Source organism: Verticillium alfalfae, genomic scaffold, assembly GCF_000150825.1.
Source record: "Verticillium alfalfae VaMs.102 supercont1.6 genomic scaffold, whole genome shotgun sequence".
NCBI lineage: Eukaryota > Fungi > Ascomycota > Sordariomycetes > Glomerellales > Plectosphaerellaceae > Verticillium > Verticillium alfalfae.
This window is the reverse complement of record NW_003315033.1, coordinates 1,477,404-1,492,431: the sequence shown is the minus strand read 5'-3', so window position 1 is coordinate 1,492,431 and position 15,028 is coordinate 1,477,404. Positions and strand designations below refer to the sequence as shown.

The 15,028-nt window shown below is 53.0% G+C and overlaps 6 protein-coding genes across 6 annotated transcripts; 2 read left to right on the top strand and 4 right to left on the bottom strand.

The window, feature by feature from the left end:
- Positions 1-1,847: 1,847 nt before the first annotated feature.
- VDBG_05553 (conserved hypothetical protein) lies at positions 1,848-2,708 on the top strand (the record flags this gene model as incomplete). Its single annotated transcript, XM_003004394.1, has 1 exon — positions 1,848-2,708. One exon carries the CDS (start codon positions 1,881-1,883, stop codon positions 2,706-2,708), a length of 828 nt encoding a protein of 275 aa, XP_003004440.1.
- Positions 2,709-3,293: 585 nt separating this feature from the next.
- VDBG_05552 (pantothenate transporter liz1) lies at positions 3,294-4,583 on the bottom strand (the record flags this gene model as incomplete). Its single annotated transcript, XM_003004393.1, has 5 exons — positions 3,294-3,401; positions 3,455-3,476; positions 3,612-3,838; positions 3,864-4,526; positions 4,581-4,583. 5 exons carry the CDS (start codon positions 4,581-4,583, stop codon positions 3,294-3,296), a joined length of 1,023 nt encoding a protein of 340 aa, XP_003004439.1.
- A 1,466-nt stretch (positions 4,584-6,049) lies between these two features.
- Positions 6,050-7,480, bottom strand: VDBG_05551 (serine/threonine-protein kinase SKY1; the record flags this gene model as incomplete). Its single annotated transcript, XM_003004392.1, has 3 exons — positions 6,050-6,531; positions 6,627-7,204; positions 7,260-7,480. The coding sequence occupies 3 exons, from the start codon at positions 7,478-7,480 to the stop codon at positions 6,050-6,052; spliced, it is 1,281 nt and encodes a 426-aa protein (XP_003004438.1).
- Positions 7,481-8,282: 802 nt separating this feature from the next.
- VDBG_05550 (secreted protein) lies at positions 8,283-9,377 on the bottom strand (the record flags this gene model as incomplete). Its single annotated transcript, XM_003004391.1, has 4 exons — positions 8,283-8,732; positions 8,849-9,005; positions 9,095-9,228; positions 9,300-9,377. The coding sequence occupies 4 exons, from the start codon at positions 9,375-9,377 to the stop codon at positions 8,481-8,483; spliced, it is 621 nt and encodes a 206-aa protein (XP_003004437.1).
- Positions 9,378-13,602: 4,225 nt separating this feature from the next.
- VDBG_05549 (predicted protein) lies at positions 13,603-14,316 on the top strand (the record flags this gene model as incomplete). The annotated part of the gene is made up of 1 exon (XM_003004390.1): positions 13,603-14,316. The coding sequence occupies one exon, from the start codon at positions 13,603-13,605 to the stop codon at positions 14,314-14,316; it is 714 nt and encodes a 237-aa protein (XP_003004436.1).
- A 119-nt stretch (positions 14,317-14,435) lies between these two features.
- Positions 14,436-15,018, bottom strand: VDBG_05548 (hypothetical protein; the record flags this gene model as incomplete). The annotated part of the gene is made up of 1 exon (XM_003004389.1): positions 14,436-15,018. The coding sequence occupies one exon, from the start codon at positions 14,906-14,908 to the stop codon at positions 14,768-14,770; it is 141 nt and encodes a 46-aa protein (XP_003004435.1).
- Positions 15,019-15,028: the final 10 nt, after the last annotated feature.

Below are 15,028 nucleotides of genomic sequence, written 5' to 3'. Positions count from 1 at the left end.
CACGGCAAGCTGCCGGCAGGGGCTGCCGCGGCGGGGCCAGGCCACTGAACGAAGCCTTGGTTACCCCCGATCTTAGTGTACCCATCGTTAATTTGGGCCCGAACCCTTGGGCTTTGGGGGGGATTTGTCGTGCATTGCGGCGCTGTCATTTCGCGCATTTGAGTGTCCAGACTGTCTCTTCACGCGCCACAATTAATCAGCGCGGGTTTCTCGTTAAACAGTATGCCTCCACCAATGTCCAATTTCGTCGTTGGTCTCTGTCATGCCCACAGGCAGCGCGCGGAGCTGGTAGGGTGAGGGGTGGCTCTGGAAAGGGTTGAGGACATGTGCCTTAGGTAAGGTATCTCAGTTGGTGGAGGCATGTATGGCCATGGATCATGTTTCAATCGACAGTCATACGAATGAGAACACAAGAACGGAAGCAATTCAGTACCTGAGGATTGGCCAAAACGCCCTGAGCTGATGGGTCTTGTAGCATGTACCACGTAGGGTTCCAGGGCCCGGCAGCGTCCTGAAGGAAGGCGGTAACACGTTGTTGTCTGCACTGTGCATCCGCCTGGCGATCGGCCTCTGTAAGTGTGCGAGGCGTATCCCTAAAGTTCAAGGTTTGATAAGTAGCCTCAATGAAGATATGCTCGCGTAACTACGCAGATACCATTAGAACGACAACAGAAGACACTCACCCGTTGTACTGAGCTCGATCTGTAGGAGCGTCCATTTCCGTATCGTTCTATAAACGTGGGATGACCTGTGTGGGAGTTGATCATCAAAGTTGTCGGATACCTTTTCATGTGATGTCAGATCATCGGGTTGCGCTCTCCGTCCAGGGAGCTTCCGATGGCTAGGCAAATAAGAGCACTTGAATCCTACCGTAATATGAGAAGTACGCAAGATATAGAGTAGGGCAGTTCTTATTATATATACATACAATTTGGCATCGTGGGACCTGCTGCGGACGTTATAGCGTCGAAAACGGCAGATATATATACGTTAGCAGTGCCTTGTATCTTAAGGCGTCTGGTCTGGTTGAGGCTTGGTTCGCGGGCATTCATGTGCCTCCTTCCATCCCCTGATGTGGTCCCACCTCCTTGGCTTAACATTGGTTAACATTTTCTCTTTTCGTCAGTTCCCACTCACCGCTCAAACCCGATGTCCACGTCTCAAAGCGAATCGGTAGCTGCAGATTTCAGACTGTCAGCTGCCGCGGAAGGGCACCTCTGCATAAGCTTCTTACTTCGTAGTCCTCGCTTCTTTCATGGACACACACGGTTTCCGGTTCTCTAGATAGCTCAATGTAGGAAGCAGGCGATTGCAGCCAAGATTTAGTGACAAAGAACTATGAAACTATGAACCAAATCCCGGTCATTCGAAGCGCCGACAATCAATATATGTATAGATTCGAAACTTGTTCCGTCTAGGTAGGTTTGAAGGAGGTTATGACGATCTTCCAAACTGGAAATATCCTTCTCATTTAGAGGAATCATAGCAGTGGGTTGCCTCCTCATAAGGCTGTTGGCTGTTTGCTGGTTACACTTTTGAAGCCAAATAATTTGCTCAACTCTGATATTGAATACCTCCTGACCTCCGCTGCATTTTGCCCTCCAGAGTACGTGCTCGAACCTTGTTGTCGACAGATGACCTTCTTTCCTACCCAGGGCCATGACGGCAACGGGCCGCCTTCTTCACGTACAGTGGGCGTCCTTCACTGCCTAGGTGGTGGAAGACAGCAACAGGGGCCCCTTGTCCCTTCAGCCACCTCAGACTCGACCAGTGACGGGCGGGACTTCTTAGTAAAGAAAACCCCAAAAAGGTCGTTGGTCCCCAATCATCTGTTATATGTGCATTACATCCCGCAAGCAACGGTGACTTACCCGCCCCCCATGCAGCCGAAAGCTCAGCCATCGCGATTCATCGCAAGATTAATCCATAATCGTCATCATCTGAATCAATTACCTTCCAATCGAGCAATCTCTTCGCAGTCTTCGCTCCTGACCACCTATCGACCATCAGGAGCTCACCGACCAACCTCGCATTCAACATACCCTGCATGCTACCACCATCAACCGTTCACATCCTCATTGTCACCATCGTCGCTACAGCCCATTCCAAACGGAGGGCTTGAACCCATGAGTCTCGAGGAGTGGGATCTCCTCTCACCTGAAGCAAGGATTCGATCAGAAGGCGACAGAAAATGGGGCTGGGTCGTCTATCGGAGCTGTTACGCAAAAGAATTCGACCCGCGCTGGCAGGAAATCAAGAGCCATATCGTAGACGAGCTTTGTAAGGATATCGCTAGATCCGACACGCCCTCTATCGCGAAAACGATGGATTTCGTCTTTATCGAGGACCCTGCCCTTGAAGGCGCCACGGTTACGCAGCTGCAGCACTACTTCCAGGCTTGGGCGCGCGCAAGCGAGGGATACCATTTTGACGAGGGGAGAGACGTATCCCGAGACTCGAGGCATGAGTTCTTCATCATGGTCGACGAACAAAGTTTACGCAACCGCACTCTTGGTCTTGTGCACGGATGGCCACTAGAGCCGGATTCGGAAGAGGTCGCGGAGGAGGGAAACCAGGATGGTGCAGGGGATTGGATCAGGATTACGGCGGATTACACGGTCACGACAAGTCTCTACGAACAACTGAACGACCTCGAATACTGGTACTCTATCTATAAGCCGCCGGAAATGGGCTTGGCTTGTTTATAGGAGGCATTTCCGCTTTCGATGAGGCGATACCTTTTGAAATCCTGATCTCCTATGCAAGGCTTCTGGACGCCTCATTATTCTGACCATTCGGTCTCTTCGAGAGACTCCAGGAGGGAGACTAAAGAATGGCATGAGTCGCGAAGAGAACCGCTTGAGACCGAGGTCTTACCATGCTGTAGCCCTACTTCCGTATACTACCTTGGGAATGACTGATTCATTCCGCGAACCGCTGTTCTTGAGACATGACCAGCCTAGAATAGACTCGTCGAGTATTGGTACAGCGTTAGAGGAGTAACCTGTTGTTTTCCCTAACGTAGATACGGTCATATAAAGCCTATTCTTTTTATTGCTCTCTCACCACTAGATCAGTTCTCTGAAGCGTGATTCCATACCATTGGAAAGTTGCGTCACGAAATGACCCGGCGGCTGGAAAGCCGACAAGCCGGAAAGCCGCCTCACAGAACCCAAGACTATGAGACGACGCTATTATGAAGTTATCTCCTGAGCTGAAACGAAGCCGCTCTCAGTAAGCATAGAACAAAACAGCCTCCAAGTCCCTCTGACGAATTTTCTTATCCTCGCGCATCAGATCCACCTCACGACCAACGCTCCAGCAGCGCAAGCAGCGCAAAATGCCGCCGAGCTCGCCATTGGGATGACACAGCGCGGCACATCGTTCTTCGGCCAGAGGTACTACACCCATTAGAAAACCACACAATCAACAGCCATAGGGGAGGGAAACTCACTGGCGTCCAGATGAAGCTGAAACTAGCACTCGTGTTCACCACGGTCAGCGCGCTCACCCGCTTCTCCTTGGTCGACCCGCACGTGCTGCCAACCCAGCCGAGCAGGATGCTGTTGACCATATAGGTGCCAGTTATGAAGACACACATGGAAAATTACCGCGCGCCCGTGTTCGTGGTGGCGCAGGCGAGGATGAAGCCGACGAGGCCGGTGGACTTTGCGGCGGTGACGAGCCACGTCCGCTCGTGGAAGCGGCCCGACGAGCATGCCCAGCCGACAGAGATGATGCCGGCGATTAGGTATGGCGGGCAGGTCAGCACGAGGGTGATGGTCGTGTCGAAGCCGAGGGTGTTGACGATGGTGAGGAAGAAGTTCTTGAAGCCGTCCTGTGTGGTGTCAGCAGTGGTATACCAGATGCATGTGCTGCATGTAGATAAACACCCACACCTCGAGGTCTACAATCGCTTCCTTGAGACCGATCAAAGGGCTCGTGACCGCCTTGTGGCCCACAGTGTCCTTCTCGATGCGGCTCAGCGTGAAGCAGGAAGTAGCCGCCACGACGAAAGTCACAATGCCCTGGAAGATGAACAGCCAGCGCCAGCCAGACAGACCAGCAACGTCATCCAGCCCCTCAAACACACCGGCGGCAATCAGCCCCACAAAGGGCGTGGCGAGGATGTTCTCCGAGTCAAGGATGCGAATCCTTGTCGCGAGCTCCTTCCTCGTGTAGAAGATACTCAAGATGTACAGGGCGCCGGGATAGTACGGCGCCTCGACCACGCTGAGGAAGAAGGGCGTCAGCACGAGGCCGACGTAGTCCTTGACGAGCGCCGTCAGGCAGCTGACCACGGCCCAGGTCATCATGAAGCCGCCCATGTAGAAGCTCGGCTTGACCCGAGTGAGCATCGTGTTGCCCGGGATCTGTCCGAAGATGTAGCCGACGAAGAGAATTGAGACGGAGGTGGAGTACTGAACTCTCGCGATGTTCAGGTCCTCTTCAATGTAGTTCAGGCGGGCGTCGGCGATGGCATTGCGGTCGAGGTAGTTGAGCCAGTACATAACCCAGAGGGTGGGCTGGAGGGGTTAGTGAGAGTGACTTCAACTAATGACTTTGTCCAGAATACTCACCATGATCCATCGGTCAAGCTTCTCCACCAGTCGGATGTCCTCGGGGCCGGTCTTGGCCGCGGCGCCAGAGTAGTCCGTTGCGCCGAGTTAAAACTTCTCGTCGTCAGGCGCAATCAAATTTATGCGCTCAGCATAGAGCACTCTCTACTTCTCAATGTCATTCGGGCCTTGTGACATGTATGGGACTGGCGTGGGAGCCATGGCGGCAGCGTCCCTAGCGTCGGCCTTGCTGGTGGAGTCTGTCTGAAGAATGGCAAAAAGCACGGCGTGAAGAAAGAAAATTGCAATAGTGGACTCTCAGTTGAGGCCTACTGTCTATCGATCTACAAACATAAAAGATAGAGGTCCAGGTCCATCCTTTTTATCATTTCACCTACATCGGCCCTCACCCTTCCCAGACCTAAGTCCCGCAGACATTGTGCTACTGTCGTCCCCCCTCCCCCCCGCATTATCTGGGGTTAGTGGGACGGGCTGACACGCCCTACCAAAGCCGCCCACTGACTGATTCAAGTCGGTCTTGTCATTAAGGGACTTCGCGGACCAGACTGGACCGCTATGCATAGGATGACATCGGAGCCTGCAAAGTATTTGGTCTATCCCAACAGAGAATCCAGTCGAATGAAGATCAAACAGGGGGTTTCAGGAACTCATGCTACGAGCTTGCGACAAGTGTATCTATTGCAGGGCTACAAAGAGTCATAATGGCCGATGATCATGCAGCTCATCATTTGCTTGTGCTTGTAATAGTTGACATCAGTTCTTGGAGATCCGGCCTCTATGTAAGAGCCAGTATGCGTAGTCTGAGGCATGGAGGCGCAACTTAGTCGCGAAGGCTGCCCAGGATTGACTTGGAGAACTTGGAGCAAGACGATCTTATGTCGCCTGGCAAGGCTGTTGATATCGCGAACCTGGGCAATTCAATAATGTCTGTTCCATGGGTTTCCTGGCTTACGTACATAGAATCCGTTCTTGAGTTCTCTTTTGAATAGGGTAGATAGCGCAGGCTCACTCCTGGATTTGTCTCTTCTAGCGACCAAGGTCTATCTCTCCGCTCATGAGTTATTGGCGCGGCCAGGCCTGAACTACATTGCGGAAGGTCAGATCGAGAAGAACACATTCTTTGAACGATGGCACTCTGAAATGGTAAGTAGAATGGAGGTGCCCGGGCGGCCAAGTTGTGGGCCTCGAGACATTCCTCCTAAGATGAAGAAGGTTGTGCAAGTCAAAGCCATAACAACAGTATAAAACCATACCAAAGTTTGCAAAGCTACATACATCGGTCAACGAGAAAGACAACAGAGGCAACGGCAGCTAGTGAAACAGCCGCGGTAGCAGCAAATTGTTGAGAAGAAGCTGTGAGCTTCACACGGGGTTCCGTGCTGAGACCGGAAACGGACTACCTAGGATGATGGCCCTTGTCATCTCGAGGCTGGCATGAAATACGGAAGTATGATTCCAATACAGTAGGACTAGAACGAGCCGCTCTCACGCATCCAGGGATCCTCAAGAATTTCTGTAGGCGAAGGTCTTCTCATGGGGTCATACTGAAGAATCCGTCGGATGAGTGCCTTCACTTGACGGCTTTCCTCCCCATCAATTTCCGGGCCCGCCTGATCGAACAAGTCCTCCATGGATGTCTGTTGCAATAGAAGCGGCTGTTTCCCTTGAGGTACTCCTCCGAGCTGACAATTGTAGAGCTTCCTTTCCGGTGTAAAGTACAATGAAGAAGTTTTCCACTGTTGGAAGAGCTCATCGGGAAGGGGGCCGAGCCTTTCAGTGAGTGCGAGGATATGATCGTCATCTTCAAAGTCCGATCCTGGAATGCAGAAGAGGGGCTGTCCGGTAACCAGCTCAAAGATAAGGCAGCCGAAACTCCAAACGTCAAGGGTATTGTTGCGTCCGCCGCCAAGTATCAACTCGGGAGCTCGGAGGCCCAGCGAACAAGAGGCTTCTTTTGGCGGATTCGTAAATAAATTATGCTGTCAAGCGTGATGAGCTTCTTTTAAGGCAATGAAGATCGAGACAGAAATGAAAGCTGTTACTGACCTCCACCCATGTCGGATAGTTTGATCTTGAAGCCTTCGGTATAGGTGGTGAAGCGGACCAGTGGCTGCCCAACGCAAAGATAACGAGGCGCCCACTTGTCTTCTTTACCATCCAATCTCCGTACCGTATCCGAGATCGACATGGCTTGTACATCTTCCTTTTGACGGAGCTCATCCTCGGGCTCCGAATCGATGTTATTGAGGGCAAAGAGTATTTTTCCCGGTTGGAAGTCCCCGTGAGCGATGCCGTGACCATGAAGAAACTCCAAGCCCTGCAGAGACTGTTTGAGGATACTCCTGGCCATCTGTGGCGGATATCGGACTTTCATACCCCACTTGCGCGGGTTGAATTGCGGCAGCTCTTCGACCATCGAGTTTACACTAGGGCCCATAGGCTCGAATACAAGACATTTATGGATGCCATTAGGTCCGCTATGCTCGAATTCATCTAGCAGCTGTGTGACATGCCGAGCCCCTTGTGCTCGTGCGACGTCGTTGATCTGGCGCAAAATGTGAACCTCGAATGTGGATGCCGATACGTCTGAAACGAGAATCTTCATGGCGACATATCTACGTCTGCTGAAGAAAGATGAGTTATGATGATCTACAGGTTAGTGGGAGGAGATTGCAGTACCTCAGGTCTCGGGCCAACCAGACGGTTGAGTAGGAGCCGTCGCCGAGCTTCCGGATGACCTGGTATTGGCCATCCTTGAAGATGTCGCCGAGATGGACAGGGTGGTAACCACCGGGGCGGTAGTCTTCAATCCATTCACACGGCGAATTGATGCTGTGAAATCTTAGCTCGTCATCCCTCACTGGCCCTGACGGTGGTGTGGGTGGAGGGGAGGCGGTCATGACTGCACTCGAGAGGTGTTGCCCAAAACTGGTGGTTTGGGAGGTCTTCACCGAGATGCGGGGTTGTTTGACAGCTCCTGCAACGCCGGTGAGATTCCGGGGGAAAAAAGAAGAAGAAAAACCTTGGGTGCACTTCCGAGCGAACAATCCCCGCTCCATAAAGACGAAACCCGGGACTTTCGATGATTGTCACCTTGATGAAATAGTGCGTACCTACAATGAAGGGTATCAGGACGTGTACAGCTTTGTGATTGGTCTAACAAACGCGCGCGTAAAGCAGTCTATTTCGGTACCAGGGCAATAAAACACATAGCTTTTACCCGTACTGTATGGCGATGTCTTAGAAGTTCGTCCACTTCGTCGGGTTAGCTCAGCCAAAGAACATGAGGAGAAGTGTTTATCCAAGGTTAATGGTGTATAAGAAGTCGGCTATATTTCCACCAGACCTGCGTAACATGAGAGGAAACTGTAGAGACAAAGCCTCCACTCCCTTCACCACTGCCACAGCTGCTAGACTTTTGGTCAGTTTCGCAGCAAGGCAATCCAAATATTCGACGAGTTGACACCAGAGGTGAATGGAACAATCCAGCGCAACACGTCATCATACCCGAGCGATGATACCAGCTACCTTGAACCATACTCGATGGAACCCGCGATCAGACACTGACAAAGTTACACCAGCAACATCACAAATTGCATAACAGGTCGTGAAAACTCCACGATCTGAGATGCTTTCTTGACCAATTCACCGCGAATATTGATCCAAAAGAAATTGCCAAGATTCATGATACGATTGCTTTCGTGTAAGTACAAATTTGCCTTTTCCTATATATTCGCTCAAAGAACCAGCGGTGGAACTTCGGAACCCTGAAGATTGAAGCTAGGACAGTCCTGTGATGCTCCCGTATTGGAGTAGAAATATAGCCGCTCAACAAACATCGATGTACTTCCACGCTTTTGTACCCTAACAGTCCTCCCTTCTCACGTACTCAACCAACATCTAGCAGGTGTTGAGCATGGAAGTCAGCGCCGTCTTCTCCGCCGACGTGATGGTGAGGGCCCAGTAGCTCTTGACGGCGACCCAGCTGCGGGCGTAGGTGCAGTAGAAGCTGGTCAGGGGGGGCTTCCAGGCATCGGGGCTCTTGTCGCCCTTGGCCTGGTTAACGTCATCGGTGACGGCCCAAAGCTGGGGGCGGGTGAGATCGTTGGCGAAGGCCTCACGACGGGCCGTCGTCCAAGAAGCAGCACCAGACTGGAGAATAGTCAGCACATCTTGTTCTAGGGTGGGGAAGAACGCCGCGGGCAAAGCATGAAGAGACAGATGAGGTTCCTCGTCACTCGTCCGGGACAGGGGTCTAGGTCACGTACCTTCCAGGCGTTGGACAGGGGGACCATGTGGTCAATGTCAACGTCGGACGCAGCAGTCCACCTGGCACCGTCGAAGGGGCTGACCCAGGTGCCAGAGGTGGAGGCGCAGGCGGAGCTCGTCACAACGTTGGTACCGTCACGGATCAGCACCGTCTCTCTGTTCAAATGTCAGTAAAGCTTCATGCAAAAGGCCTTGTCCTCGATCCACGATCAAGAAAGGTGGGACGAGCGGGGCGTAAGTAGTACCTTGTGTTGCAAGCGCCAGAAACAGTGTGCCAGTGAGGGAAAAGATCACGGCTGTATCCGGTCTGAGGACCCAGAGCGGCAACAGTCAGACCGGCAAGCTGGGTCCGGGCTGTAGCGGCGCTGGGGATTCCAGGCTGGAGGTCTCGCATTAGCTGAGGGGCCCATGACCAAGCTTCGGGGATGTCGAGGTCTGTTCGAGACTCACAGGCGCAGGAACGGGAACAGGGCTCGCGAGCACGGCAGTGCCGGCAAGGAGGGCGGAGAGCGAGAAGGAGAACTTCATGATGCTGATCGAGAGGCGGAGCGAGGCGAAGAGTGACTGTGAGGCTTGAGGCTGGAGGCTTGATTCTAGGAACATGTTCACTAGAGGGAGCGAGATCGTCGTCGCTTTATAGTCATTGCTTGCCTGATGAACACGACATGCCTGTTCGAGTTGGCGCGTAGCACCACATGCCAGTCTCAACGAGATAGCGGGCGATCCCGAAGAACCTAAGATCTGCCACGGTTCGAGATAATGCCTCCCTGCCAGGGTCGGCATCAGCTGGTGGCATTAAACGGGAAGGCCAGTCAGCTCTGCAGCACGTCGCATGCTCCCTCCTGTTCGTCCCTGAAACCCGACTTATCGGAGCCAGAAGCAAGTGCACGATGGCATCCCACCCCCCCGGCAGTGCAGTCTGTTTTGGTGCACCATCGCCGGCCATTCGCAGTCCCGGCCATCGATACCCCTCATTGCTCGCCGGGCGTGATGCCCTCTTCATTGGCTGTTGGGCCGTTTAGGTGCCGATGCTGTGAGCGGCTAGTGTCGTTTCGTCCCGCGACTCATCAAGCTGAAGGCCAGTGAGAAGCTGGGGCCGTCCCACGTTATCTCGCCCCCCCCTTTTCGGCCAGCTTAACCCACACCCCACAAACACCAGTGCCGACCGCAAGCTAAGATCATGGCGCTCCAGCGATTGGCAATGATGTGCATGGCCCTGTCAACCTTCCTCTTCAGGCGGCGGAAATGGCCGATGCGTCGTTAGGGTCGGGGGCCCGAGGGAAATTGGGATGATCGTCCGGGTGTCAGGACTGATCCGCCATCGGAGATGCTTTTCTCAACAACAAAACGTCTTACCGCCAGATACCAGCGCGAAATCCCGAGAGGCAAGAGTCAGACCAAGGTGAGGTGAGGCGCCGGAGGCTGGATAAGATGCGGGCCATTGCCTGTTCGCAGCATCGCCCTTCCATGCGCCCTTCCAGGCCCCTCCTCAAAACAGGGCAGCTCGACCGAAAAACATACGTAAAGCCCCAATGGCAATCTACGACAAGCCTATAGAATTGGGCGAATTGGTCACATGCTCACGCCCGAGTGGAAACCAAACTTCCTTCCAACACCGGTTATCGCAGTGACATGCCGAATCCGAAGTCGGCCGGCGCATCCCACCATGGCCAAGCTCCGGAGGATCCGCTGGCCATTTGTGGGGAATCGCGTGTCCCTGCATTTCTGGTGCTGGCAGATGCGAGTCTATCTTAAGCTTATCTGTGCGGCATCGTCAACGGTGGGCACTGAAACAGGTCGCCTTGACTCTCGCGAATTCAGGATCAAGTCGCAACAGCATCGACATAGCACGAACACCCTGTTGGCCAACTGTCTACGAGGCCAACTATCTACGAGGCAGGTTACCACGACTATCAAGGCTCTACATCACTGGGTTGCAGAGGGAGTGAAACCTAGCCGCCTGTGGCATCTATGCACACCAACAGTTGACGAGGTATGTTTGGAGTTGGCGCAGCTCACGTAGCTGTTCCGTGGGGGGCACGATGTGATCTGACGTTACGGAAATCCGTGCGATGAAATCAAGCCTTCCTGACCCACCCCCGGAAAGAGAACCTTTTCGAATCCCCTCTCTGACCCCTCCAATGGCCACATGTCAGTCGATTAGAGCAAGAGCTGAGCCCTCACTCGACCAATTCAACGATAGCTTGGCTGTAATGAAGATGGTCTTATACAAGCGCTTACTAGCTATAAATGCGGTTCACAGTCTTCCTGCTACGGTCAGGCCCCTAGGACGGCTTAATGACAGCTCTCACACGCCGGTAAGCTGGCTCCAGCCTCAGCTATTCACTAGATCCTAAGAGAGAGGTACTGCATCAAAGCTATAGGCTTTGCTGAGAAACGACTGGCAGCCCCGGAGCGTGCGTAGAGCTTCAACTTGCGATCTGCTTCTAATTGCACCTACCAGTCATCGTGGTACACACCTCAAATCATATTTGTACCGGGGTTTTACTAAACGCTTCAGGCACGTTGAAAACGTTTAATGAATGGATTTTTGCGGTAAGAGTCCGATGATGTGCTGGGACATGGTTGTCATTAGAGTCAAGTAGTCTTCCACAGCATTGACACCGTACTTCATTTATGGGGCTGGATGGAAGGCACCTTGAGGTTCAGAAACCGTCAACTTTTCCGACCACAAGATCACTTGTGCAAAATATCCGTGCCTTTTGTAGGGACTTCTAGAGTATCATGCTGCGTTCATCCCCTGGCTTACTTATCGAGATGGCCCTCTTCCAGGGATTGTTCAAAGCGAAGCCCATCAGTCCTCATGATCTATTAGGCATCATTATAAACCAGCAACATGCCGATAACACGCTAGCCAGGCTGCGGTACGCCCGCTGTAAAAAGAGCAATCTGCGTGAGAGACAAGATGGACTTTTCGTCGGCAGCAACATTCCTCAACAGGGCCTTGAACCCCGCGTCGTAGCCTTCCCTGTGTAAATACTTGCTCCCGATCTTTCGTGGCGGTAAGCAAGGCAGCTTGAGGCATTGTTGGCAGGTCTAACGATACACATTCTGGTGCATTCTTCAGAGCCCAAGGATCTCTTAACTTCCGCCAAGGACAGAGGCCCGCTAGCCTCTAGCAACCTCAAGCTTCACTGCTTCAGTCTGAGGCACCAGCGTAGTGTTCAGGGGGCTTCGTTTCTTCGGACTCCCTCTTACGTCTGGATATCGGCTGTGTTGCTTTGTATTTCTGCAAAATACTCTCGACGTCAATAGAGGGCACGAGTAACTTTGGAAGCGATAGACTGCAGTATGGAAAGTCAATGCGCTGCAGAGTAGAGGGCAACAGTCAGTCGGGCTATATGTGTACCACGAGACGCATAGACAATGCGAAGTGTAACTTTTGTCACGAAACAAGGCGATGCCTATAGATTCAATTAGATGAGGCAGTCAACCTCAGAACCCTCCAAACAATGTTAGCCCATCAGGTCAATGCCATGCATTCTACGAATACTGAATGGACGTGGCGTGAAGACAGTAGCTGTACGTGTATACTAAATGAAGATGTAGCCCCTACAAGTGGCAAATTACAGTGCTCACGTCCCATGCCCCTCCTGAGCTCCCTCGTACGGAGAAAGTCTGAAACAGTCGACGGAAAATCTGATAGATAAGCATTAAAAAGGGACAGCACGAGGTCCACGTTGTTTGGCTTACAATATACTCACATCATTCACAGAAGCCCTGCGATAAAATCATCTGGGGTACATGGAGTTTTGCCACACAATGAGTTGAGGCTGGGTTCTCCGATGCTGACCTCACCCGCATCTATGTTCTTACTAAATATTCCTTGTTTGAATATATTAATTCGTTAGTAGGACAAGCAAGCTCGCTCGTGAAACTCTCGATTCGGTTGTGGCACCTTCTCAAGCTGATCCAAAGTTGCAACGTTGTAGGGCATGGTTTCACGCGGGAAGACTAGGCATGTAAGGGGCGAATTTCGATCCAAATGGAAAGTTGCTAAGATGTACTATGACTCCATTCCCAGACTACGAGATGAACCTGAGCTACACATGGCCGAAGTCACAGGTCAAGGAGGCGCACACTCATTTCCAGTTTCCCCGTCGCGGAATACGGAGACGTAGTGACCAGGCCGACAAAGAGGCTCAGCCAGAAAGGAGAAGTGTAAATCGAAACAGGATAAATGAAGTGCCAATGACAGTCGCTGGGAATATCTCACCTTGCTCATGCTTGCGACACATGCCATTCGTAGTGAAACGTGGCACTAAGATGAAGCTGCAGGCCCTGGTGTGGCTGATGTCACTGGACGAATCACAATATTAGTTACGTAGAGACGTCATTGTATCTGGCTTTCGACTGAGTCCGGACAGTCGCCTTTGAAGGCATCGCATACAAGGAAATGATGGCCGTGCCCAGTGGTTCGTTGAGTGCCGTTGGCCCAACACTGCGAACCCCGCGCTCCACGGCACTGGAGGAATAGCCCCACATGGAACCCGATGGAGGGGTCACGGGAAAGCACAGACCATGTGCCGAGCGGACGATCCATCAACGATAAGATCTCCAGCTCTAATCGGATCACAGGCCGCCAAAATTTCCAGTCCGTTGTGCAGACACCAAGCACGCCCAAACCAGGCGACACCGCCACCCAACGACATCCAAGGTCGTCGACTGTACCTCCGCCACTCGAGAGGCTGGACCTCTCACATAACAACGTTCCCCAAATCAATCCGCAGCCATGGCTCCCACGAACACAGGCCCATCCTCCGGCCCCCTACCGACAACCACCGACTTCAACACAATCTACAACCGCATCGCCCTCGCCTCGGCCAAGCAAGCCAGCTTCCTCACATCCATGCGCGCAAAGTACCCGAGCCTTCAGCGCCCCTCCGCCTCATCCTCCACCGCGGCGTCCAGCGCAGGCTTCTCCGTCCCTTCAACCGCGACGAACACCGGCGCCGGCCTGACAAAGGCCCAGATCCGCGCGGCGCGCGAGGACGACGCGGCGCTGCGCTTCGAGCCCGTCAATGCAGGGTTGGGATACAGGCCGTCCAAGGCCGAGACGGAGACGGACGCGGCGACGAGGGAGCTCGGACGGAAATTGCTGGGCAAGAGAGGCAGGGAGCAACAGCAGCGGGGTCAGGACGCCAGGAGAAGGGTCGTCGTCGAGGAGAGCGACGATGACGAGGGCAGAAGCGGGGTTGGTCGACGGAAGCGAGCGAGGGTTGTGCCGCGGGCTGAGGTACGAGACGAGGGAGAAGGCGACGCTGCTGGGGATCAGGGCATGGATGATGGAGAGCCGGACACGGCGACCAGTGTTGCGGAAGTCGAGGCCGAACCCGTGGCAGAGCCGCCAATGTTGACGGAAGCCGTGGCTGAGATGAACAATGGGGTGCAGAGCAAGAAGAAAAAGAAAAAGTCGAAGAACAAGACGAAGACGGAAGCGGAATAGCCAGTTCCTTTAGTCTACGTTCAGGATCAACTTCATGAAGTCCAAATGTAGTTTCTCGCCGACGATTCTATCACACATTCGACACCACTCTACGAAGGCTACAGATGGAGATCAACACGCAGTGTGAATTTCCTTGTCGCCCCAGGAGTGACTCCTGCGCAACAACTATGGAACGAGAAATATTACAAACCGTCGACTCCTCCTTCGTCCAACGGAGTCATCACCTCGTGATATACGAGTACATGAGAAAGTCCTTCCATCTCACTGACAACATATTGTACACTGCCAGCACCATCTCCCGTCAAGCCTGTCGTCGGGAATGGCGAGCGACTACATGGCCTCAGCCCACGTACTGCTGAACCGGCCACGAAGGTTTGCGAAAGGCTGATGGGCGGCATCTTGCGTTTCGGCGAACCCTCAGGCAGACGCTGACATCCGCCGGGCATGGCAATTAATTGGCAATATCCTCTTCGTGATTCGTTTCCCGGCCCGAGATGGTGCCATCCCGGCGCAGGTCAATGATTAATGTTCCACCCTGTTCCCTGTCGGCCGACTCCAGCTTGACGTGCTCCGATTCTAAAAGCAAACCCATCGTGATATCGTCAATACTGTCACATGATGTACTGGCATCTCAATCTTGAGACAAAGTGGCTCGTATCTAAGCGGTTGCGGAGAGGCGATATCACTGCATCCGTTTGCGTTTCCTGTCATC